General features: G+C 55.2%; 3 protein-coding genes across 12 annotated transcripts in view; 1 reads left to right on the top strand and 2 right to left on the bottom strand.

The window, feature by feature from the left end:
- The window catches only part of LOC124251347 (carcinoembryonic antigen-related cell adhesion molecule 1-like), a 1,036,279-nt gene that overhangs the window by 410,335 nt on the left and 600,756 nt on the right, over positions 1-25,188 (bottom strand). The gene's annotated exons all lie outside the window — the stretch shown is intronic.
- On the top strand, positions 5,804-8,092 carry CNFN (cornifelin). 8 transcript variants are annotated; one of them, XM_046684116.1, is made up of 5 exons: positions 5,812-5,899; positions 6,470-6,657; positions 7,104-7,214; positions 7,644-7,780; positions 7,876-8,092. In XM_046684116.1, the coding sequence occupies exons 2-5, from the start codon at positions 6,621-6,623 to the stop codon at positions 7,963-7,965; spliced, it is 375 nt and encodes a 124-aa protein (XP_046540072.1). In that variant the 5' UTR covers positions 5,812-5,899; positions 6,470-6,620; the 3' UTR covers positions 7,966-8,092. The 8 variants fall into 8 exon arrangements, with proteins under 8 accessions (XP_046540079.1, XP_046540072.1, XP_046540080.1 ...); XM_046684119.1 differs by having other exon boundaries at positions 5,829-5,933; positions 6,531-6,657; XM_046684118.1 differs by having other exon boundaries at positions 5,831-5,933.
- Positions 11,458-25,188, bottom strand: part of MEGF8 (multiple EGF like domains 8) — a 39,933-nt gene continuing 26,202 nt past the window's right edge. For 2 of the 3 annotated variants that reach the window (XM_046684046.1, XM_046684047.1), the window contains exons 31-41: positions 24,857-25,088; positions 23,527-23,650; positions 23,177-23,390; positions 22,841-23,055; positions 18,924-19,131; positions 18,593-18,752; positions 17,996-18,188; positions 17,333-17,503; positions 17,074-17,204; positions 16,438-16,570; positions 11,458-14,424 (exon numbers count right to left, since the gene is read on the bottom strand). In XM_046684046.1, coding sequence (XP_046540002.1) covers positions 13,156-14,424; positions 16,438-16,570; positions 17,074-17,204; positions 17,333-17,503; positions 17,996-18,188; positions 18,593-18,752; positions 18,924-19,131; positions 22,841-23,055; positions 23,177-23,390; positions 23,527-23,650; positions 24,857-25,088 — 3,050 coding nt within the window. In that variant the 3' untranslated portion in view covers positions 11,458-13,155. The remainder of the gene's footprint in view (positions 14,425-16,437; positions 16,571-17,073; positions 17,205-17,332; positions 17,504-17,995; positions 18,189-18,592; positions 18,753-18,923; positions 19,132-22,840; positions 23,056-23,176; positions 23,391-23,526; positions 23,651-24,856; positions 25,089-25,188) is intronic. The other variant, XM_046684048.1, reaches the window with a different exon arrangement.

The raw sequence follows: 25,188 nt of genomic DNA, 5'->3' as shown, positions 1-25,188 counted from the left end.
CTTGGCACCTCCTGCTCCTCCAAGACCCGGCTTCAATGGCCCCTCCCCTAAAAACCCTTTCCTGACCACGCCAAACCCAAAAAAACTCTCCTGGACTCCTCCACTTCAGCACATCCCTGCCCATCAATGTGTCAATCTGTCCTCCCATCTGACCCGGGCTTGTTGAGGGCAGGGCCCAGGCCTGACTCATCTTGGTCACCACCATCGCCCAGCACGCGGCCTGCCACACCGGAAGCCTCAGGAAATTTATTTAAATAATGGGTGGCTGAGGGTGTGCATGAGCGAGTGTGAGTGAGTGGCTCTACCAGGAAATCAGTGAGTGAGGGAATTAATGAGGGCAGGAAGGACTCAACGGATGGGTGAACAGGACAAGCAGGAGCCCACGAGAATTAGGTGCAGGGTGGGAGGAGTGGAAAGGATGAATATCTGAGATTGTGCTTCCTGAGCTCAGTTTCTCCAACAAAGCAAAATGGATAGTCGCCCCGGCTAAGCTCCCCTCTCCGCCTCGAGCCTCACCAAGTACCACTGTTTCCCAGCCGAGCTATGTCCAAAGTCGCAATACCAGGCATGCTGGAAAGGGCTTACCCGGCCGGATCCTCAGAACCTGTTCCCTCACAAGCCGGCTCCAGCCTCTGCGGAGCGGACTTGTATTCCTACTCCGCAGGTTCCCGGCCTATTGGCAGGCTGGCAGGACTGGCGTCTTCAAGAGCCTATCGCTGTCCGACTTGGGCCGTGGCCCCGCCTCCAGGGAACGCGTCTTGTGTGGCCCGGGGAGGTAGGAGGTGGAACGTGTCTATTGGCTGGATGATAGTGATTGACGTCATGGGTAGCTTATCACAGCTAGATTCCGGAGGCCTCCCGTGTCAGACCCGCCTCTGGAAAGACAGGATGGGGACGTAGTTGAGGGCTCGGCCGACTGCAGAAGGGCCATGAATGGGGTTTCTGGCGGCACGTACCTGGGCTCTTCGCTGGCCTGAGCCTGTCCTGATGGAGCATGGGGACTTGACTCCAAACTCCTTGCTCCTGAGGGAGGAGGGGACGGAGGACCCGAGAGAAGGGACTGGGGACTTGAGGGAGGAGGAACTGGGGCCGAGACCTCTGGGTCTGAAGTAGGAGGCTGAGCGTCTGGATTCCTGGATCCTGAGGGAAAAGGGAGCTGGGAACTTAAAAGGTCGGCGTCTAGAAACGGGGACTCCTGGGTCCCAAGAGTCACTGGCCTGCCCAGGGATGACAGATTTGCGGTTTAAGATTTTATATGGCTATTTATGGGATTGGAGCCAAGCCTTGGCCCCAGGCAAGAGTTCTGGGTCTTGTGGTGGGGCTTGTACTAGAGTTGAAGAAGAGGCTTAAGGGAAGCTGTGGCCTCAATATGTCCTTTCCTCATCCCTAAAAGGGAAGCCAAAGGCGGGGTGCTGTCTGCAAAAGGCACGCAGAGCAGGAGACTTGAAACTCACGTGGAGACAGAAAAACAGAGATACCAATGGAGAGATTAAAATATTGAAAACAATAATAATAGAGCTCTCTTGTATGGAGTTTACTGTGGCTAAGCATTTTACATAATTATCTCATGTCTTCCTAGTAACAACTCTAAGAGATTGGATTATTATTATTATAATCTCCATTTTACAAGTGAGAAAATTGATGCCTAGTGAGAGAGAATCAAGATATAGGTGTAAAACGACAAGAGAGACAAAACACAGATGGAAATAAACAAAGAGATAAACACAGACAAGCCTAGAGACAAAATAAAAGATAGACAAGCGAAAAAAGGAGAGAGGCTGAGAGCCAGGACTTGGGGGAGGCGGGGCGCAGGAGCTAGGGCCTGGGACTCCTGGATCCTGAGGGAGGAAGGACCAAGGAAACTCTCGGGTATTTCTTCCCCTGACTACAAGATATCAGGCTTGTCCTGTCCTTCCTGCTGTGGGTGCTGGGCCTGGTTGGGGCCAAAAATAGTGATTAAAGGGGGCAGATGTGTCATTATCCTATTAGGAGGAGATAAGAAAATGATTCATAAGGGTGCCCCAGGCCTGGGAGGGGCCTTTCCCCCATGGTCCTTGCTCTTTGATCTGGACAGATCAGGCCTAGGGAGGCCCCAGGAGGGGTAGGGTCCTCTCTGTCACTCTCCATCGCTGCATCTCCATCACTCAGAACTGTCACTGAGGTCCACCATGGGGAAGCCTGGGCCACTCTGGGACAGCCACAGCTTTCCTTGTGGGTCTCCATCTCTCTGGGTCTCTACTTTCCCCTAGACCAGTGCCCTCCAGAGATCAGGGCACATAGCAGAGGCTCAACAAATGCTTATGGGATGGATGGACAAACACCTACACCTCTCTGTGCAGCTCTTTCTCTTTCCCTGCCTGCCATCTCTCTCTGTGTCCCCATCATGATTCTCAGCCTCTCCCTGGCCTCATTCATCTCCTCCCACCATCCCTTTCACCTTGTGTTTCTTCTGAAGCCTCTGGGCCCACCATCCCTGTTAGAGAGAAACTGAGGCTCATTTTGAAAGGAGTCACCCTCCCAGGGTCCCCTGTAGGACATGTAAAGGAGTAGCTGAGAGAGGGGTTCTCCAGTCCCCAATACAGACACACTTCTGTCACCTCAGAGTCAGAAAAGCAAGATCACATCAAACATGTGCTCTTAAAACACCCATTTGGTAGGATCTTGCATTTGCACCCACATAATCAGAGAATCACACACACAGCACATACAATCACCTATGAACATAAACATAAGCACACAATCACAGAGTCACGGCACTGACAACACACACAGAAATAGCCTATTCCACATGCAAAACAGACACCCCAGTTATACAATCATATGCCAAGCCACTGACAGGCTGCTCATCCAATCCATCCTAGGACCATGAGCAAAGACTTGGTCTTGTTCACTATTATCTCCCCAGCACGTAGAACAGATCATCATCATCACCACCATAAACACAAAAATGTTCCCTACGTGTCAGGCACAATTCTAAGCATTTCACAAGAATTAATTTGTTTAATCCTCTCAACAACTCTGTTCACAACAACTCATTTTGCAGATGGAAAAATTGAGGGCCAGGGAAGTTTAGTGACTTGCCCAAGGTTTCACAGCCAATAAGAAGCTATCAGGATTTGAAGTCAGTGTTCTGCCTCTGGAGTCCATCACACAACGATGCCACTCAATAATTCCCACCTGAATCCAGTTAGAATTACAGAACCTCAACAGCTGAGACCACACCCAACACAGGTGCACCATGCATAGACTCACAGAAGGGCAATATAGATACAAACAGAAAAGACCCCTCATGTGTCACACCCCAGAAGAGGAACACTCAAAGAGAGACACATTGTGACAATCCCCACACAGACGCACAGCAGCCAGAGAGGCACGCACCACACAGAGAGACACAACACACCCAAACCCAGACTAGTGACACACCCAGAGCACCCCGAGTCCATCCTGTTGTGCTCCCAGCCCTGCTGGACTGGCCTTTGAGGAAGCAGCAGGCTTAGGATGGGAAGGGGGGCCACCTCACTTGTCCGCTCAGCCTGACCGGTTCTACCAGGGCCATGGATGGCACCACCTGCCTTGTGAAACCCGTGTTAGGCAACTGGACCCAGACCTGGCCTGGATGTCCCAAATATTGGATGGAACATACTTATACTTAAAAAGTATTTGTTGTTTATCTGAAATTTAAATTTAACTGGGTGTCCTGTATTTTATCTGGCAACTCTATTTGAGGGGGATGGAGGCCAGATGCCTGAAGACTCTGCCATGGTCACTCTTCAGTCTGCAGGCCTCTCCTCCTCCTGCCTGCTGCCCTCCTCCTCACCCCCAAGCAGGCCACCTCACTGCTTCCCTGGTTCTGATTTCCTCATCTACATGAATTGCTGTATCTAATTGGAGCCCCCAGGCTGTGTCAGAGTGAGTGCAGGAAACTCAAGGACAACTCAGGATGTCATCCTGAGAGCCCCAGGGTCCTCAGAGATGACTGACCCTGAGTCACCTGCAGCCCATGGTCTGGACAGCTGGGGAGATCGGGCCCTTTGGCTGCCTCCGTGGGACAGAGCCTGGAGATGGAGAGAGATGGTAAGACAGGAGACAGAGACCCCAGGATAAGGGCAAGAGACACAGAGCTTGGGAGAAGAGAGACTCAGAAATGGGGACAGCGAGAACCAAAGAAATTTGGAAACAGATTTTCAGAGATGAGAAAAGAGAGAGAGACTCAGAGCTGGTGAGACAAAGATGCAGAGATGGGGAGACACTGTGCAGAGATGGGACACTAGAACAGAAAGGGAGAGATGTTCCCCAGACATTCAGGCTCCAAGACCAAGTAATGGACATGCACAGGCAAGATGCTGAGTGCTGCCCATAAAGCACTGGGGGACAAGGACAGCAAGCCATCTGGGGGTGCCAGGAGACCAAGGTTCAGGTCCTGGTGCATTGGCCCAGGGAGTGGAGGGAAAGAGGGGATCCCAGGCCAGCAGGGTGATCCACTTGCCATCACCCCATACCAATACCCAGTGGGGTGATGACACCACCTTCTCTTCAGCTGACACCCCAATTTTCTGGTGCCTCCTACATTTTTGGGGTGACACCCGTGCTGGGAACCCCACCCGGTTCTAACGCTGCTTACCTCACTGAGTCACCTCCAACCCCGCCAGGCCTGTTGAGGGGAGACTTTGGTGACTCAGGCAGCCAGGCCCCCAGCTCTTTCAGCCCTCAGGAACGCAGCAGTCTGGAATCCCAGGACCCCAACCCTACTCAGGGATGCAGCCTAGCCTAACCCAAGAGTGTGGACCCCCAGCCTCATCCTCCCTCAGACCCAGGAATCTGAGCCCCCTTTCCCTCCTCTATTAGGGTCCAGAGATCAGGCTCCCAGTGCCCTCCTCCCTCAGACCCAGGAGTGCAGGTCCTCGGTCCTCTGCTCTGTTAGGACCCAGGGGTTCTGGGCCACATCCACCTCCTTCAGGAACCACGGCTTCTCAGTTCCCAGCCTTCTCCCTTCCCAATTTGGAGGTGGGGTGAGGTATGTTTATTTACTTTGATTCCAGCATGAGTCACCCCCAAAACACACTGCCCCCCCCCCCATGTGCCCAGTGGCCCTGAATGGGAAGAAAATGCTCCCTCTCCCAGGGAAATGGGGACCTCACTAAGGATGCTGGGAGAGGCCTGGAAGGGGAGTCCACTCTCTCTCACACCAGTAGCCTTTCTCCTCTCCCCCTGTCCCTTCCCTGTAAATGGCTGTGGTGGTCCTGCCTCCACCTACCTGCTCCTCCCCTTCCCATGCTTGTGTCTCTCTTTTCTGAATCTCTCTCTCCCTTTCTTGTTAATTCTCCCCAGATCTCTGTGGCTCGGCATTCTTTCTGCATCTCTCTCATCTCTTTATCTCTCTCTCCCATCTTGGCCCCCCCCCCCCCCCCCCTCCCCTCCCCCCCCCCTCCTTCCCCCCCCTCCCCCTCTTTTTCCCCCCCCCCCCCCTTGGCCCCCCCCCCCCCCGTGTCTCTCTGTCCCCCATTCCTATCCCATCTCTCTCCTTCTTTTGGTCTCTGTGCTTTGACCCAGCTGTGCCCCTTGTACCTTCTCTCTCCCTTCTCCCCCCCATCTCTCTGTCTCTCTCTACCCACTCCCCTTTCTATCTCCAGTGTCTCATCCCTGGATCTTCTACCCCATGATTTCCTCAGTCCTGTGAGACAGCGAGGCAGGAGGGGAGGTAGGGGGTTGGGGGATGGAAAGGGAGGGAGGGGAAGTCCCAGTTCGGGGAAGACTGGCTTGGCTCCCTGGGCAGCTCTGTCAGAGCTCCACCCAGGGCCCCATGGCCTGCCCAATATAAGTAGCTCCTGGCCGAGACTGAGAACTCAGTGCCGGTGTCACCCACATCTCTGTCTCCATCATCACCATCACAGTCCTGCAGGTAGGAGCATCCGTCTGCAGCCTTCTGCTCTGAGGTTGGTGCTTCTGCTCTGTTCTCCCCCACCCCATTCCACTCCCATCTCTCTGTCTCCTTGCATGTCTCTGATGGTCTATCTCTCTGGACACCCCTGTCTTTCTCAATGCCTCCTTTATCCCCCCTTCTCAATCTGAGTGGCCCTGGATTGAATTTGGAAGTCCTGAGGTCCAGCTCCCTCTCTACTACTCCCCTTGGCCTAAGCCATCACATTTGGGGCATTTCTCTTCACCTCTCTGAGCCTCAGCGTTCCATCTGTGAAATGGGCTTGCAGAAAAGTCAAAGTGCTGAGCAGCTGTAAGCATTACTGCAGGCATCTCTATGGGCACCTGGCTCTGATCTCTTTCTCCCCTTGTCTCTGACTCTGCCTTTCTCTGTCTCTTGGTCTCTCTCTCCAGCTGTGCATCTGGTATGAGGAGGGTCCTCTGGGGTCTGTCGGGCAGCTATACAGAGATGGGCGAGTTTCTCGCCCCACCCCATACATCCCTACTCCAGTTTCTCCCGGCTGGCAGGCTGACTTGGCCTCTTTCTCCCCAGTTCCCTTCCCCTTGAGAATCCAGCCCCAAGCGTCCGTGCCCCTTGCCCTCCCTTCCCCTAGTATCCAGCATCCCTTGGACTCTGCTGCTCTCTCTGCTGTCACCGCTGCCACCTCTGCCATCCCCAACGCCACCTCCTCAGGGCCAGCAAGATGCAGTTTGAGATGCGAGACAACGTGAAAGGCAAAGGTGGGATCGCTGGATGGACCAGCCACCCTTCCAGTCCCTGGAACCTGGCCTCTTCCCTCCCCTGGGCACCCTGGCTTCGAAGACAGATGGCGCCTGCTTGCACCCCAGAGGCCCCGAAATGCGGGAACCCAGCACCCCAGGCCCAGACGTGGAGGAGGCAGCGGCACGTCTCGGCCCCGCCCAGATGTGGCGCCCACCCTTCCCCAGATGTGCAGGAGCCCCCCACCCAAGCTCACCCAGATGTGCAGGAGGCAACAGCAACGGGGACAGACCGGGGTGTTGATGCCCAGATGTGGCAGAAGGGAAGGGCGAAGCACAACGGTGTCCCTCAGTGGGCGGCCTGGTGGCCCCGCCCATACTGCCCGGCAGAGGGAGGGACAGCATGGGTGCTGGGCCCGGGAGGCACCGCGAGGCAGCCCGCTGACCCCTGTCCTCCACCTCCGCAGCCATGTCCTACCCAGTGACCAGCCAGCCCCAATGTGCCAGCAGCAGCTACCAGACCCAGCTCAGTGACTGGCACACCGGTCTCACAGACTGCTGCAACGACATGCCCATCTGTGAGTGTCCCCTAGACCGGGGGGAGAGCAGGAGGGGAGGGGTCACCTCTCACCCCCTCCGACGCCCTACTAACCCCACTCCCACCTCCCTTCCTTGGACCCTGAATTCCTACTCTCTAACCCTCACCCCTTCCTCGGATGCCCAACACCGCCTAGCTTCCAACTTCCCCTCCGACCTTCAACCTTCCTCCCGCTTGGACCTACAACTTTCTTCGTCGTGGCCCCGACTCCCCCTTCAAACATTATTTCCCGATCTCTAAACCACCCCCTCCTCAGACCCCTAATTCCCTCTGGCATCTTTACTTCACTTCTTCCAACACTCAATTCCCTCGGGCACCCTCATCTCGGCTCCGCGGACCCTCAGCCTCGCCCCTCCTCGAGGCGGAACCGGCAGGAGGCCCCGCCCTGACATCCCGGCGCCCGCCCTAGGTCTTTGCGGCACCTTCGCCCCTCTGTGCCTCGCCTGCCGCATCTCCGACGACTTCGGCGAGTGCTGCTGCGCGCCCTACCTGCCCGGAGGCTTGCACTCCATCCGCACCGGCATGCGCGAGCGCTACCACATCCAGGTGCGCACAGGGCCAGGCACCCGCGGGAGCAGGGGCTGGGGAGTGGCCTCCTGGGACGCAAGGCGGGCTCCTAACCTCTCTCTCCCACCCTCTAGGGCTCTGTCGGGCACGACTGGGCGGCCCTCACCTTTTGCTTGCCCTGCGCCCTCTGTCAGATGGCGCGGGAACTGAAGATTCGAGAGTAAAAAAGTTCTCTCCCCTCTCCTTTTCCACCTGTCACGCCTGGCCACCACTGCCCGCTCCTGGGAGGACCTGCCCCTCCCCCATATCCCGCCACCAGAAATACACCCGCAATAAAAACTTGAAAACTAACTCCGCCTACATCCATTTTGTCCCATGGAAGGAATCTGGGTGGAGAAGGAGGTATGGTGAGGGAGGAGGGGACACAAGGAAGATGCCTAGGTGTGGAAGGAGGAGTTCCTGCTGCGTATGACATTGGCAAGTCTCTTCCCTCTCCAAGCCAGGGAGTCCTCACTAACAAAGTAAAACCACTCACGCCTTAGCAGCCTACCTGAGACTCTGCCCAGATCCTAAAAATAAGCAAAACCAGAAACGCTGTCTTGGTTGAGTCCAGACACTCAAGTTCAGAGAAAAATTTAGGAGAGCCCCTCTGCTCATTCTAAACCTGTGGACTCTTGGCCTATACACAATTCTAACACGTTTGGAGGTCCTCTGTCCCCAGAGCAGAGAACTGCCCAATTTAAGGTTCTCTGGAGCTGAAAGGAATCCTTAACGATTGTCCAGTTCAACCCACCCTCTTTACTGCAAAAGCAACTAGCAGATTAGGAAAGGTCCTGGTCTCCAAACTGGACAGACCTAGGATCCAATCTTGACTCTTGCCACTTAGCTCCGTTATCTTTGTGAATTAATAAACCTTTCTGAGTCTATTTCCTCCTATGAGGATAATCCCTAATATGTCATATGGCGACTGTGAGAGCAAGAGATGGAAAGGCCAAAGAGTGAACTCAACAAACTGTTGTTATTATTTTATGTATACTATTACAACTATTCTAATATTAATATATTGTTTGTATTATTTGCTGTTATCCATCTCTCTCTCTTTCTCTCTGGACCTGTGTATCCAACTATCAAATGACATCTTCACTCTGAATATCTAATAGGCATCTCAAATTTAACATGTCCAAAACCCAGCACTTGATTTCCCCCTCAAACCTGCTCTTCTCACAGTCTTCCCCATGTCAGGAAATAGCAAGCCTCGTCCTTCAAGTTGCTCAGTCACTTTGTCTCTCAATGTTCAATCTGTGGACAAATTCTGTTGGTTCTACTTTGGGAATATATCCACAATCACACTTCTCCCCACTCCACTGCCCCACCTTGCTCCAGCCGCGCTCCTCTTCAGCCTAAATGAACGCAGGAGCCCCCCCGCCCCTTAGTCTCTTACCTGAGGAGGAGCCCAGAGAACACCTGAGTTAGGTCACAACCCTCCTGTGCTCAGAACCCTCTCATGGCTCCTCCCACACAGAGCACACACCAGAGTCCTCACTATGGCCAAGGACCTGCACGATCTGCCTCTTGTTCCCTCTGTGACCTTGTCTCCTCCTTATTCCCTCCACTCCAACCACATGAGGGCCTTTGCATTGGCTGTTCCCTCAACTTGGAATTCTCTTCCCTCAGATGTCCCTATGGTTCATTCCTTCATTCAGCTCACATGTTGTCCTATGCGAGAGCCTTCCCTTCCCACTTTACATTAAACAGCAAGTACCCTCTCCCCGCCTTCCCTGCCTTGTCCTTCTGGTCATCTCCCAACATACCGCATCCTTTACCTACTATTGGGGTTTCCACTGGCTTGTCAGCTCCATGAAAGCAGAGACCTTCTTCACTGCTGCATCCCCAGCACCTAGCACAGTGTGGGACCCATTGTAGGTGGAGATATGAGTGACCACAGGTGCGGGACATGGGCTTAGAAAAGGGAAGTGATTTTAGAGGTAATGTGTGAGGGTCAATGGAGAGTCACACAGGTTGTGTCTGAATCTTTGCTTGCCTATTAATCAGGCCTGAGTTCTTAGGCAAGGGACTTAGCTTCCAAATGCACAAAAGAGAGGAACAGAACTATAGCTCCCAGCAGTGATGTTGGGAAGATTAAAAGCCTCATGCCAAGCAGCCAGCACAGTGCCCAGATTGTTGTAGGCCCTTGGTAAAATGTCCCCCCCCCCCTTTCCTGAAGTCCATAGGGCGTCAGTGGCCACCCCTGGGCTCGAATCCAGGCCTCAAGCCTCCCATGCCAAGGCTTTCTCTCTTCCTGCCATGAACCTTGCACTCAGGTGCATGGAAACTGGAGAGAGGTGACAGCTGAAGGGCTGACATGGAGGGAGGAGGAACATGTGCTATGGGGCATTTGTACAGGGGCATCTGCACAGCAGTGACAGGAGTTGGAGGGAGAGTGGCTCTGCGTCCCAGAGGTCCAGTCACAGTGCAAATGCTCTGTTTAGGAAGGCAAAGTCACAGGGTGACGGCTAGGAAGAGCTCTCACCAAAAGGTCCAAGCATAACACAGAGGAGTCTTGAAGACCCACCTTAGTTCCTTCGTGGTCATGCAGGGTAAACTCTCCACTAGCTCCAGGACTCTCTCAGGCAGCGCATCCTGATGCTGGTTAGCTCCCCACTAGGGAAATTCTGTCTTATCTCCAGCAGAAACTGGCCATTTTGAACGCCTGTCCTTAGCGCCCACTCTGCTCTGGGACAGGTCTCAGCTGGGTTGACCTGTGCTATGTAAAGGGTTCCCTCCTAGGGCGGTGGAAGAGCATGCTGGTCAGGCACGTGGATCTGAGAGTCAGACAGCCTGGGTTCAAATGGCAGCTATCACTTAACAGCTAAATAATGTCTATGAACTTTTGTTTTCTCATCTGCAATATGGGGATTACACGGTACCTACCTCATACGGTGGTTTGAAGTGTCAAATGAAACCACAGCATTAATATGCCAGGGAAACTGTCTAGCATATGGTACTCAGTAAACACAAGTTCACAGTCATGTCTTGGAGGTTAGGTACTACCCTCAGCTCCTAAAGGCAAAACGTGTGGGCAGAATAATCCCTGAAAATCCCTTAAATTGCCATAAATTCTGAAAATACTATGATATTCACAGAACACACACACCACCTTAATCCAACTCATTGCCATGTCCTTGGCTAAACATCAGATGAAACAGCCAGCTTACGCCTAGGGGCCAGCTGGTACAGAGAGGTACACTGTTTGACACTCCTAGCAAGACTCCCACACTGAGCAAGGCTGCCAGAGGGGATAGAGACCTCCCGCTCCCACCTCTCCTCGCGTCAGGGCTCTTGCTTGCCCAGGGGCCTGGCAGATAAAGACTCCCATGACGCTTTCTGTTTGGGCAGTGAGAGCTTGCTTGAATTAGAGAGCTCACCGTGCTAGGGCCTCATTTCAGTCTCTGTGCTGCCTGAACTATTCTCTTACATCGGGGGCCAGAATTAAACCCAAGCCTGGGACTAAGGCAATCTGTTTCCCCTCCTGAGACAAACTGGGGTGTCCCTGTGACAGGGCCCTGGGGAAGGATCAAAGGCCTCATTGCCCTCACATCCCCTAGGTTTGTCCCTTCTGGGGAACAAGAGCTTCTGTAGTGGCATCACTCCAACTCCTGCCTAGAAGGGGCAGCAAGGAGCCAGGCCACGTGGCTTGGAGGGGGCACCACGACAAATGCATTTATCCAATTTATTCAGCGCTTGGGTGCTGGTTCTGAGAGCCAAGACACCCCATCTCTGGCATGTAGATAGCCCTTGGACACAAGCCTTCCCACACTCTTTATTTGTTGCATCCATTACTCCCCCCTCTTTCAGATGGCCTTTTAGACTGAGGCCCCAGCAGAGGGGAAGACAGAGGGCCCAGCTCCCCAGGGTCAAGGCAGCAAGGGGATAGAGTCTTGGGAAAGGAGAATCCCAAGTTCAAGATGGCTAGAAGGGGGAGGGGGAGCCTCAAGAAGAGGAGCTCAGAAGTCCAAGGTGGTAGCTGGGGCAGCCCAGTCTTCAAGGCAGCATTGTCTGGGAAGAAAGCTATACATTGATGACTCCACGTTTCTATCTCCAACCTTGGTATCCCCCCATGCCACACTGTGCCTGGGGAAGCATCTCCTTTGTCTCCTCGAGCTCCCTCTGAGCCAGGTGACCCTAGTCCTGGAATCAGGTAACAGCACCTGAGCCTTGTCCCTCCAGCCTAGGGGTGGCTGCAGCAGCCTCCTGTTCGCACTGGCCCCTAGGCTGCTTCACTGTCCTACCTCTAATCAGCTGCATCCCTCACCAGTACAGCTAATCCCCTGCGCTCAGTTCCTTCTGCCGAAACACTCAGAGTGGTTTCTGCTAACCTGGTTAGCAGAAGAGATGTCTAAAGGACATCCTGGGTCTAAAACTGGACTCCTGATCTTTCCCACAAGCCCTAGTCAGTCCCATCTTAATAAACAACCTCACCATCCACCCACAGTTCAGGCCAAAGTTGAGGTCATCATGGATTCCTCCCCTCCCTCACCCTGACATCCATGCCATCGTTATATCCTTCCACATACATCCTGCATTTGTCTCTGACTTTCCCTCATGGCCACCACCCTGACCTGACCCATTGTCCTCTTGTCCCCCTGCTGCCTCTCTCACTCTCTCCAATCCATTCTCCACACCACAGCTGAGTGACCTCTTAAATAAGTACATCAGATCCTGTCATTCCCCCTCATAAAACCGTCCAACACCTTCCCATCATCCTGAGAATAAAACCCCAAACCCATCTGGGGCCCACAGGCCCTGGGTGATCCGTCCTGCCTGTCCCCAACCTCATCTCCTCTTCACACTCACCCTGGGTCACACTAGCCAGCTTTCTGATGCTTCCAATAAAAGAAGCTGGTTCCCACCTCAGGGCCTTTGTCCTTGCAGTTCCCTCTGCCTGGAACCCACTTCCTACAGCTCTTCCCACAGCCAGTTCCTGCTCAGTCTTTGAGTCTAGCTTCTCAGAAGGCCCAACTGACTGACTTGACCCCACGGTCTCTCACAGCCACATCCTGTTGACATCTCACAGCATTTCTTCCTCCCTGAAATGATCTTACTCGTGTGTGTCTGTGTGTGTGCACGCACGTGTGCGCTGATTGTCTCCCTTCATTAGAATCCAAGTCCCACGAGGTCAGGGAATCTTGTCTCAGTTCCTACTCTGCCCAGTGCCTTCAACAGTGCCTGGCACACAGTAGGTATTCAATAAATAATTGCTGAATGCAGACGAAGGCCCTGTCTGGGGACCACAGGAGGAAGGAAACCAGAGGTCTCTGTGGACAGTGTCCAGGGGACCCCAGGTGGAGGGACCCCAAGTCCAGGGTAGCCCCGTCAGGGGACTCAGCTGCTGTGGCTGGAGACCCCGCCATGGGTCAGAGGGACATGCTGGTCAGGTTGTCCTGGCTCAATAGTCCCTTCCGACCTGCACCAGCCCCGTGCCCACTACCCCCAGCACCCCCGCCACCCCCACAGTACTCATGCAGTCTGTGCCGCAACGTGACAAGGGCTGACCCCAGGCAGGCGCCATTGGGTGCGTGGGGCCCACCAGGTAGCTGGAGCAGCAGTGTGGCCACACCGGCCATGCCATCTTCGGTGGGCTCAAGGGTGATAGGCCCGGCTCGCAGGCCAGCAGTGGTGGTAGGGATGGCTGGTGGGCAGCAGCCCCCTCCCACGGGTCCCCAGGGCCCACCAGCCCCTGTCAGCAACAAGGGTGCCAAGAAGGGCTCGGAGCGGCGGAAGGTGGGTGGTGGGAGCCCGGCTGGCTTCCAGGTGGGTGCTGGGGCAGCAGGGTCGGGAGGGAAGCAGACGGTGACCTTGGCGAAGGGCCGGCTGGCCATCTTGGTCATCTCTTGCAGGTGCCGGCGCTGCTCCTGCCGCTGGTCCAGGGCCTGCTTGGCCTTCCAGAGGAGCACACAGAGTGAGAGGAAAAGGAAGAAGCAGGAGAAGAAGACAGAGAAGAAGACAAACAGGTCGATGTGGGCCTGGTCCTGCCGGAAGAAGAGCAGGCCCTGTGAATCGGCTGAACCGTTGGCGCCGGGCCCATTTGGGTCTCCCACACCCAGCAGCAGCAGGTAGAAGCGGCTGGACTTGAGAGCATGGTGCTCATGCGGGTAGGTGATGACCAGCCGGTCCCGCACGCTGCGGACCACCAGCACTGCTGAGGGCTCCGTCACTGTCACATAGGTGATCAGGCCCCGTGGCCACACCTCCCGCACCCGTGGCTCCGCTGTGGTGCCCGGGACAGTCCCGGGCCCTGGTCCTCCTGGATCCCCGGTCCCCCGGGGCCCACTGTCAGCAGGCAGTGGAGGGGGTGGGGGGGGTGGAGGAGGCTGGATATGCACGGTGTGGACACCCGTGTCAGGGGCCACACGGACTACGAAGGTGTCATAGGAGGTGGAGACATAGAGGTCCACGGCACCAAAGGTCACGTCCAGCGTCAGGCGGATGTCCACATTGGTGAACTTGGGCTGCACACCAAAGAGGACAGTGCGGCCAGGGCCCAGGGCCCGGCGCTTGGGCTCGTGGAAGCAGTTGGTCTGGGACGTGGGGTCCAGGCAGCACTCCTGCTCCACGGAGATGAGGCGGTAGCACTGCTGGCCACCCAGTGGGCTCCCGTGGAATGACTCCCGGCACTTGGCACACTGTGGGTGGGGTAGGGGGTGGAGGCAGCCATCAGGGATGAGCTCAGTGCCCAGCCGTCCTCCAAACACGACTGACATTCTGGACCTATTGATAAGTAGCCACTGCCCCTGGTTCCCCCAGTGCCCCAGCAGCTTCCTTGTGACCCCCAAACCTCCCTCAGATTGCACAGACACCACCAGGACCCTACACTCCAACACTGTTGTCCCCAGTGTCACTCCCAGTGACTATAGCACCCTGATGCCGAGGCCTCTGGACCTCTGAGGCTCAGAGATGAAGAAGAGTGACTTAACCATGCTGAACTTGAGATTCTTCCTCTGTACATAGGTAATAAACACAGCTTGCTCCTGGACTGCTGAAATCATAGCACACAGTGGGCCAGCCTCGCCGTTTCTGGACTATTGGTATGTCCCACCTCAGGACCTTTGCACTGGCGGATCCCCTGCCTGGAACCCTCTCTACCCACCCCTGCCCCTCCATGTCTGCTTTACTCAAGTGTCACCCTCTCCCTGAGGGCTTCCTTGGCCACTATATCTACATTTCTACTCCCCAACACTTCCTAGCCCTCCTTTCTGCTTAATTATTCTCCTTACTGGTCCTCACTAACCCAGTGTACATCTGACTTACTCATTTGTTGCCTGACTCCACCATGAGAAGGTAAATTCTTTGGGGACAGAACATTTCAATCTGTTTGGTTTCCTACTGTGTTCCTGCCCTTGCACAGTGCCTGCCACATGGCAGCTGTTCAGTAAATGTGTGCTGAATGAATGAGTGGCCAGATCAAAGCTTTTTGATTCCCGTAGCCCAGCTGAAACCCCTCAGTCTCTGGGATCAGAGCAGGGTCAGTCCAGGCTCCAAACCCAAGTGGCTGTCTGAGCTGGGGCAGGATATTTAATGTCTCTGAGCCTCATTTTCCTCCTACATCCACAGCTCACTGAGGCCCCAGCATGGCCCTGACAAGCCTTCCACATCTGTGCTGCCTCCACTGTATCCACAGCACAGCACCAGCGCAGCGGCAGGCACTGCCTACAGCACAGCTACAACGGCTATCATGAGAATCTAAAGAAAGTGCTGCTTCAGAACTGCCAACAGAGCTGCTGGAGAGGGTGGGGGTCTGAATTAATCTCTGGGGCTGTCTGTTTTGGCAAAAGCCAACAGGCCTTCTGATTATGCATCAAGAAAGCAAAATTTCTGGTCCAGGATGGAAATGTTAGGGGTCAGCAAGGCTTGTGAGCTCTGTCACCATTGTAGGTGGAGTTGATCTTGGCAGAAATGATGTTTCTGTAGATGGGCGGGGGAGACTTAGGCAAGTAAGGAATTTTCTCTTCCCTCTCGAACTAGAGAGAAAAAGGTGGGTGGGTAAGGTGGTGGGAGCCATACTTCAAAGAGGGAGCATGGAATATCACCTCTGTGGGAAGCAAGCCTGCAACATGGCAACCAACTAGGCTGAAGAAAAGGGAAACAGGCTGACGGGGAATTTGAATCTGGATATTAGTAATAATATGAGATCCTCTGTTAGGCCCAGGTTATCAGGTTGGGGCTGCCACTTGAGGGAAAACCTGCCTAAACTGAAGCCAACACAGAGGAAAGCAGAGTCAAGATGCAATGAAAGAGACTCCTGATGGCTTTGTATGAGCACCTGGATCTGGCCATTCCTGAAGGTAGACTCCAGATCCCAGTTTTAAGAACCAATACATTTGCGTTTTTGCTTAAGCTACTATGAGATGAGTTTTCTGACACTTGTAACCTTTAAGTTGTGACTATCTGCAACGGAATCTGTCTCCTCACCAGCCTGAGAGCCCCCGCAACAGGCTCATTTCTGGGTCCCCAGCGTCACTACCCAGGGCTTGAAACTGACTGGAGCTCAAGGATAGTCTATAAAGCTGACGTTGATCCCATGACCACAGATATCAGAACCACGTTGTCGGTCCTGCCTGGGCCAGGCTACCTCATCCCAGCTCTGACCTCTCAGGGGTGTGGAGCCCTTGGCCCATAACTTGCTTCTTCCGCCGCACCTGGTATTTGTAGCAGTCTCGGCGGTCACTGGGGGAGCTGCCCTGGCACGTGCCTGTCTCCGTGTTGTTCTGACATGGGCAGCCCGTCCCGTCCTGCTCGTTACATGTATCCGCATGGCCATTACACTGGCATCTGAGGAAGGGGAAGAAGACAGAGCTACAGGGCTCCCATGACTTACAGGGGCCCAGGCTGGGTGCTGCCTCTGTGAGCTCCAATCTGTGCAACAGGCCAGAAGAGGAAACTGACACTCACAGAGGTCAAGCCATGTGCTCAAGGCCACAGAGTCATTAAGTGGCAGAATCAGGATTAGTCCCCAGGTTGGACTGACCATTCAGAAGGAAGGGGACGGAATGGGGAGGCTGTCTTGAGGCCTCTCCTCCAGCGGCTCTCTCTTCTTGCCCACTAGTCTCCATCGGGGCTGCTCTGTAGCCTGTGTTTCAGCATTGGCCTCTGAGGCAAGGGGTCTCCCACTTGAGTCTAGCTGATTGCCCCCAACCTCTGCCCCAGCCTGGGGGCTCCCTGGGGATTTCATCCTCTCCTGACTGAGGGCAGACGAGTGGGGAGGGGAGTCTGACTGGGGAGAGGAGTGATTCCTAGTGAGCAGGGCAAGGGTCCCAGGCCCCCCTTCCACTTACTTGGTGCACTTCCCGTCCAGGAGGAAGTAGCCGTGGAGGCAGCTCTCACACTTGTCCCCATAGCTATTATTCTGGCAGCTCACACACACTGCCTCGTCTTCACTAGGACCCTCTGTCACCCAGTTTTCAATCTGGTCAAGGAAGGACAGAGTGATCACGAAAAGGCATGAACAGCTCCCTCCTCCCTCAGACCCAGGAATTCAGACCCCCGGCCTCTCCTCCCGCAGGTCCAGGAACTTGGGACCCTAGCCTCTTTTACCTCCTCTGGATCCAGCGAGTACTTCTCTGGCTCCCTCCTGGCCATTTCGAGCTCCTTCCTGGAGACACAGACGTGGCTGTTGCCACGACAGAAGGCATGGCAGGGCCGGCAGGTCCCACCACCCACAGCTGAACCCACGAACAGTGGGAGACACTGCTCACAGTGGCTGCCCTAGAAACCAGAGACAGGGTGATCAGGAGGTTTGGGAAATCACAGGGGCATGAGAGTAGGGAGGGAGCAGGTTCTGAGAGCACCACGGGAGGGCGGTAGGGCTGCAGCACTTGGCTTGGGCAATCCCAGGCTATCTTCGATTTAGTTCTCTGCCTTCACCCCAGTGACAGGGGGCGGGGGCGGGGGGAGGGGTGTTCACTCCCCCACAGCCCAAAGTGTTGAGCTCAGAAAGCCCTTCCCTAAACATTCCCAAATCCTCCTTCATGTGACCACCCTCCCTGGCCCAGCGCCAACTCTGGCCACTATTCCAGGGCAGCCCCTCTGTGATACAAACCCCAAAGTCTTCTCACACCTCCCCAGATAGGGCTATGCCACCTCCTCCCTGAGCCTGGCTTATCAGGGCTTGGAACAAGGCTCAAGAGGCCTGAGCGTGGGCTGAAGGCAAGGAAGAGCCAGGTCCTGGGGTCGGGTCTAAGGTCCCGCGTGGCCCACCTTGGTGTGGTTGCGGCAGAGCAGGCAGTGGTCACGGGCCCCCACGCCGGCACACTCGCTGTGGCGATTGCAGCGACACTCTGTGGAGCAGTTGCGGCCGACAAAGCCGAAGTGACAGCGGCAGTGGTCAGGCTCCACGCATGAGCCATTCACACAGCCCTGGGCACACACGGGGCGGCACAGCCCCGTCACACTGCAGGGGTGGGCAGGAGTCAGAGCAGGGCTGCAGCCGCCCCCTCCCAACGACAGGTCGCCACTCACCATCCCACCATCTGCTCAACTGTTCTGCATCCCTGGTCTGTTCTGTCACTCTCCCTCCAGGGACCAGCCCACTGCCTTCCTCAGGAGCTAGCCTGCGACACCTCCTCTTGCCAGGTACCCTATTAAACTCACCAACCTTGCCCCTCCATGACCCAGCCCCCTACCCTCACACCCTCTTGGGTCAGTCCCACCACCTCCACTCCTTGCACTGTTTTCTTCCTTCCTGCTGTGGTCCTTTGGCCTGTGGCTCATCCTCTACTGCTCCCGACAAATTCCCCTACTCTGCCCAGCCCGCCCCACCTTGGGTCCCCAGCCCTGGTCTGACAGCAGCCTCACTTGTCCATGGTATAGCCCGTCTTGCAGCTGCACTCGTAACCGTGGGGCCGGTCGTGGCAGTTCTGCGTCTCGTTGCAGTCGTGGTGCCCATTGGCACACTCGTCCTCAGGGGGGCAGGAGAGGAAGGCCCAGGAGGTCCCAGGTCGCCCACAGGTCAGCCCTGGTATGGGGATACATGGCCTCACCTGGGGTCCTCTGCACCGCCCACCTAGCCACCCAGGCCCTGGCTCCTACTTCTCCTGAGCCCCACCTCTGAGATAGCCCCATGTTCTCTGCACCAGACCCCAGGCAAGGGCCAGCCCCTCTCACCCGACACCCAACACCATCTCACCCTCACGGGGGCCGCTGAGTCCACCCTCCAGGCAGCTGCCGCCCCCATCCTGGCCCCCCCAGGCACACCAGCCACAGTGGGGACGCCGCAGGCACAGGGCACACTGAGACGCCTGCGCACAGCCCAGGGAGCAGCTCTCGGGTCCCCGGAGCAGCCGCCCGCAGCCTCCAGCCATACACCGCAGGGGCAGGTAGGAGGGGCTCAGACACTGTACAGGGAAGGGGAAACAGCAGAGAAAGAGAGTCAAACGAACACATCCTGGCTATCTTCCTGGACTGCTTCTTCTTCTCAGAGGTCTCACCCCTCCCTGGCCACAGCCGAGTGGATCAAAGTAGACATTAGATGGGGTCATCACATTCTCTCTCTCTCAGGCATTTGCAACTAAAAGTCCAGACTGGAAGTCAGGCAGCTGGAGATGTCCTTGAAACTAGAAGATTGTGTAGACTAGGGCTGGCAGGGCCATTTGCAAGAGCAAACAACAGCAAAGGAAGAGAACAGAGAGAGGCAGGAAACAAGCAGATGCAGAAGGAAGCAGACATGAGAACCACACACTCAGGCAGAGGCGGCTTTCCAGGCCCCATTTCCAGTCCCCGGTAAGGCCTGACTGCATTTTCCACCCTGGGGTCCAGAGGTTCTACTGCATTGGTGCCATGAGTCCCCTTCACCCACCTCACTTAGCACACAGCTGTTTCTTACAATCAAAGGAAGGTAATGATCCCTAGTCTCAGGAGGGGGGTTGCAAGCCACTAAGTCGCTTAGAAAAAATGTAGACCTGGCTGCTGGGGCAACAGGATCCTCTCACCCCAGGCTGGGAAGCTGAGGAGACTGTGGTCGGGGCTGCACAGCAGCTCACACGCCATCACTTATCACGTCGTGGGACCCAGATGAGGTACACAACGAGGCTCAGACTCTGGGACCTCACCTCAGTGTAAGAGAGCATTTTATTTACGGCTCAGACCTTAAGTAAAGAATAAGAGGAAAGAGACGGGTCTAGGCTGGCTGTCTGAAAGCACTCAGCAAGGCCCCCACGCAATTCTGAAATAGAAACCCTGACTGCTGTGGCCGGAGCTCAGAGCCCACTGAGGGTTAGGGCCAGGGATGAGCTGAGCCGAGCTGAACCGTCAGAGCCAAATTCTCTGCCAGGCTGGCTCCCAGATCTAAATTTAGTGCACCCATTGGCAGACAGCAGGGCAATCTGGGACGGGTGGAGAGATGCCCGAGTCTCCAGTCTGCACAGCGCTTTGTGCCGTGACCTCCCTAGTGGCCAAATGTGATGCTGCCCAACACTGCAAACTGCATTTCCTGTATTCCTGGAGGAGATGCAGGAACCTAAGTTCTGAGAGCAGGACCTCAGCTCATCTGTTGCCATATGCCCACCGCCTGGCAGAGTGCCCAGCACAAGCAAGGCGTTCAGTGCAGAATGTGGTGCAGGGAGAAGGGGAAGGAGGAAGGAAGTCGGCCAGGAAGAGAACACTTGGTTGCCTGCCCCAGGCTTCGAAGCCAGTCATTCAAAAGAACAAGCAGGATGGTTAAAATATGGCTGCCCTTCGGCCAAATCATAACAGGTTGGCCTGCATATCTGTTATACCTGATCTGCATGGTAGGGGTTTTAAAAAACTTGAGCTGACACTTTAACTAGGAGATTTCATAGAAATCAGAAAATCCAGCAGAAGTCACATTCACATGCAGCCTTGACTCCATGCTCTCCAGTTGACCGACCCCACCACTTCCTCCTGCCTCCCACCTCCTGAGCTACCCTGCGAGCCTGGCAGGCAGAGAGGGGCTGGGGGAGCAGCGCATGACAACAGGCTCTCTGGGGTTGCCTTCTGGTTCCTGGAGGCCCCACAAAGACAAATAATGGAAATCTCAGCAATATTTGGGAAGAACCTGGATCACCAGAAGGACCCCAGCCTTGGAGACGAGAGGCCTTTGTTTGTTAGAGACCAACGCCGCAGGGGGATACCCCCTACCCAGTACGGAGCCTCTAGGTGTGTCCGAGACTGTGGAGATTGGGAATCCTCCCTGTGGGCAGAACCTCGGGCATTACTAAGTTTTCACTGAAGTACGGGCACTGCTCGATGCTCTAAATATGTTCTCCCATTTAATTTGTACAAGCTGCCTATGGCACGGTGTGGTACACCATGGGAATATATTTGGTGTTTGTCCCCAGCTCCTGGCATAGAGCTACTAAAACACTTGGGATTTCCTGAGTGTTAGGAATGCCGTTGGTTACTCATAAGGAACCCCTTTCACACCTGAGTTTATGCTAATGAGTGCCTCGAGAGGGGTCACCAGAAAGACAAGCGATTTAGAGGGTTGGGACTTTCAGCCCCACCAACAGACCTGGAGGTGGAGTTGGAGACTGAGCCCTATAAAAACTCTGGAACAACAAGATTCAGAGTTGCTGAACACATCCACTGGGAAGATGGCACACCCAGAAGAGGGCGTGGAAGTTCCACAACCCCCACACCTTGCCCTATTTGTTTCTGTCATTTGGCTCTTCCTGAGTTGCATCCTTTATAATAAACCAGTATTGGTAAGCAAATGTTCCTTCGAGTCCTGCGAGCAGTTCTAGCAAATTATCAAACCTGCAGAGGGGGTGGTGGGAACCTGTGATTTACAGCTGGTCATCAGAAGTGCAGGTGGCCTGGATTGGTGACTGGCGTCTGAAGTGGCGGCAGTCTTGTGAGACTGAGCCCTTTGCCTTGTGGGATCTGAGGCTAACTGCGGGTAGATTGTGTCAGAAGTGAAGTGAATTGTTGGACACCCACTTGGTGTCTGGAGAATTGGTTGTTGGTGTTGGAAAACACCCCAGATGGTCTGTGATATCACTCCTATTTTACCAAAGACTCACAGAGGCTCATGGGTTGTGAGACGGTGAGTAGTCACACCTTGACTGGGTCTTGCACAATAAAGATGAATGAGGAGTGGACATCAGTGGAAATCAGAGACTCGGAACTCTGCCCACTGATATTGCTTTTGGGTGTGACAGCAGGAGGTGAATCTTGCTTGTCTCCCACTAGGATGGGGTGGGGAGCGAATGCCTTGTGTCTGCCCTTGGGACAGCTAAATCATGCTGGGCAGAGGCATCTTTGGGGAATGGACTTTATGAGAGAGCAAGTGCTGGGTAGCCAAGGGGCAGACTGTCATTGGCACATACAGTGCTGCCCCAGACAATGCCCGCCTTCAAGAACCATCTCCAGTCCACAGCCATGGATGAGGGGTGGGTCTGAACTGCCACATTTGAACATGTGCGCCTACCCATCCCTGGCCACATCTCACTGGACCAAGCATGGTCTCTAGAATTAGAAAGTCACACAGACTGAGGGTCATAGACTCAGGGCTCCCATTTGAGTCTGTGTACGTTCAGATCAAGTCGAGAGAAACTGGAGGATGGAGACATGCAGAGAACAGCTGAGATGAGAGGCTATGTGGCCCGAGGACAGAAAAGGAGTACTTCGTGTCCTAAGATTCCATCAAATACCCCCAGTTCCTTATAACAAAACCAGCTCTTGTGGCTTTCTGTTTCTTACAACTAAGAGTTCCAAAAGCAGAGAAATAAAGAGATGGAGGAGGGAAACGGAAAGGTTTGGGGGGGAAGAGGGGAGATGGTATGAGTCATGGGAAGGATGGCACAGGGAGAACTTGAACAAGAGCTGGAGAGACACAGGGGCTGGGGAGTCCAGAAGGTGGCACAGGAATGTGGTGAGAAGACACGACAGGGAGACCCATGAGGCAAGGAGGGAAGAAAGAGATGTCAGGAGAAGAAAAGAGAAAGTGGAAGAAAAGAAAGCGTGAGGCTGGGACCAAACCTAGGGAAATACGGGAGGAAGTAGGACAGAGGAGGAGGTAGCAGAGAAAGGGTGGTGCCAGGGCAGAGAAGAGGAGCACCTGGACACCTGGCCAGGTGCCAGTACCTGTTGGAGGCTGCTGCTCCACACACAGTGCTGCCAGCCCCCGTCTGCACCCTTGGAGTCCAGGCAGGAGGTGCAGTTGGGCAGGAGGTGACAGGGGGTGGGGCAGGGCAGTGGGGGCGATGATTCCACCGGCATTGGGGACACATTCAACAGAGAGTGGCTGAAGCATGTCCAGTCATAGGTAGGCTGCACTGAGAGGATGCGGCGGGTCTCCCCTGGGGTGGTGGGCACAGGGATTAGAACCCAATCTAATCCAGGCCCCCAGCCCCTCCTCCCTTTCACCCAGGAGTCCAGGCCCCTAAATTCTCGTCTCAGAGACAAAGCCTTAGCACTCACCTGTCCTCTTGAACTGCCGTGTCCACATGCACTTGCCCTCCCTGGTGCACTGCTCACAGTCTGCGGCCCCGCACGCGGCCTCCGAGCAGTTCCCTGCCCAGAAGACTTCTCTCTGGTTGATCCGACAGTCATTCTCTGAGGTGCAGGACCCATTGCGTCCGATGCAGGCGCCCTCAGGGCAGTTGGTACACCACTTACAGCGGGGGGCAGATGCCTGGCAGGCAATACGGGCTTAGTGGGGTCCTCAAGGCCCCCAGCACCCCTCCTGACCCAGCTCCTCCCATCCAAGTCCAGCTGAAGAGCCAGGTGGCTCCTGAGACACTCCTCCCTCCCAGCCCCACACCACTCACCTCTCCATCTCCAGGCTGAAGGGTCCGGGGATGGCGGGCCAGGCATTCACTGCAGGTCCGGAGACGTCGACATTCCTCAGGGGAGCGAGGCATTGGGGAGCATGGGGGGTCCCCACAGCCCAGCCTGGGAAGGCATGAGGCCAGGCTCATCACACCCAGCCAGGCCCCATCCTTCCTCTTCCCACCTTCACCTCTTCCTGGTGCCTCCTGGACATCGTCCTGCAGGCCCCAACGTGTATCCCAAACTGGACTCAGCACAGGCCTTCCAAACCTGCTCCTTCCCCCACCCTACCTGGTAATGGTCCCACGTCCGCATGTCACTCGGGCCAGAGACACTGGACAATACTCCACGTTCTCCTGCCCTTCCAGCCACTGAGGCCTTCTGCCTCATGAATTTCTCTCTGACTGTCCCCTCCTCTCCACCCCTGCTGTCCCTTGCCCAGTTCAGGCCGCTTCCTGTCACCCCAGCCTCCTCTCCAGTCTCCACCTATAACCTCCACTCACCACTCCCTCCTTCAAAACAACCCCAGGGTCTTTCTGCCCAGGCCTGCCCCTGCCCTCTCCTGCTCAAACCTTCCATGGCTCCCCATCACCCACAGTGGAGGTCCATAATCCTTTACCCAAAATCCCTGAAGGCCCAGGTGTTTCAGAACTTTCCATATTTTAGAAAAGCAGTAGGCTGTCCCACAGTTAGATAACTTTCCTAGTGGATTCTGGGGAGCACCCCATAAATCAAACCCTTTAATATTTCTGCAGTAAACACAGTGACACATTTAATGGGACAAATAAAGCCAATTAGCAGCCTCATACTGCTCAGAATGACTATGCAGCCAAATGAGTTTGTGCTAAACCCAGGACAGCACTTCCAGCTTCCTGAGATGTCTGGATTCCCGAACTACAGATGAGACGTCGGTGGATCTGGACGTAGCCCACGGCCTTGGCTGGGCACTGAAAGTTCTTTCTGAGCTGACCTCACTCACCTTTCCAGTCTCATTTTCCCCAACACAGATGCAGATGGTCTCTCAAATGCCAGGTGCAGCCCCACTTCTGAACTTTCGCTGGTGTAAACTCTACTGCTCTGTTAGGGCCCTTTCAGCCCAGCTCCTCTAGGAAGCATTCTTGGATGATGCCCAAGTCCACAAGCAGGGCTTCCAACTCTGGGGTCCCCCACCCCGCCCTGCCTGTGATGAACCACCCATTTTCCCATGTGAACTGATACCCCAACCAGATGGTACCCTCCTGAAGCCTCCCCCAAGCCTGACCTAGCACAGAACTCCTTTTGGAGGGCACCAGCACCATGTGCCCATGGGCGGCCAGTTGCCATGGTTACCTATGGGCTTGGTCCCCGGACAAGCAGGCCCTGTGGCACCACGTGCAGGCCCCAGACTGGTTACAAGCTTCGGGTGAGGGCAGCAGGCGGCAGGGGTCAGGGGGCAGGGTCAAAGCCAGCAGGCGGCCCAGGGCCACTCCTCCGAAGCCCCCTGAGATGTACAGGCGGCCCCCCACTGCCGCCACAGCGTGGGCCACAGACTCCTCCATCGGAGGCCCCACAGAGGCTGGGCCTGGGGAAAGACAGAACGTTTAGAGACAGAGAAGCAGAGTGACAGAGTGAGGGTACACAAGAAAGCAGGAGACTCAGGGAAGAGACCCACAGAAAGATGC

Source organism: Equus quagga, chromosome 13 (assembly GCF_021613505.1).
Source record: "Equus quagga isolate Etosha38 chromosome 13, UCLA_HA_Equagga_1.0, whole genome shotgun sequence".
NCBI classification, from domain to species: domain Eukaryota; kingdom Metazoa; phylum Chordata; class Mammalia; order Perissodactyla; family Equidae; genus Equus; species Equus quagga.
Note: the sequence above shows the minus strand (reverse complement) of the source record. Positions and strands in the feature narration are given on the sequence as shown.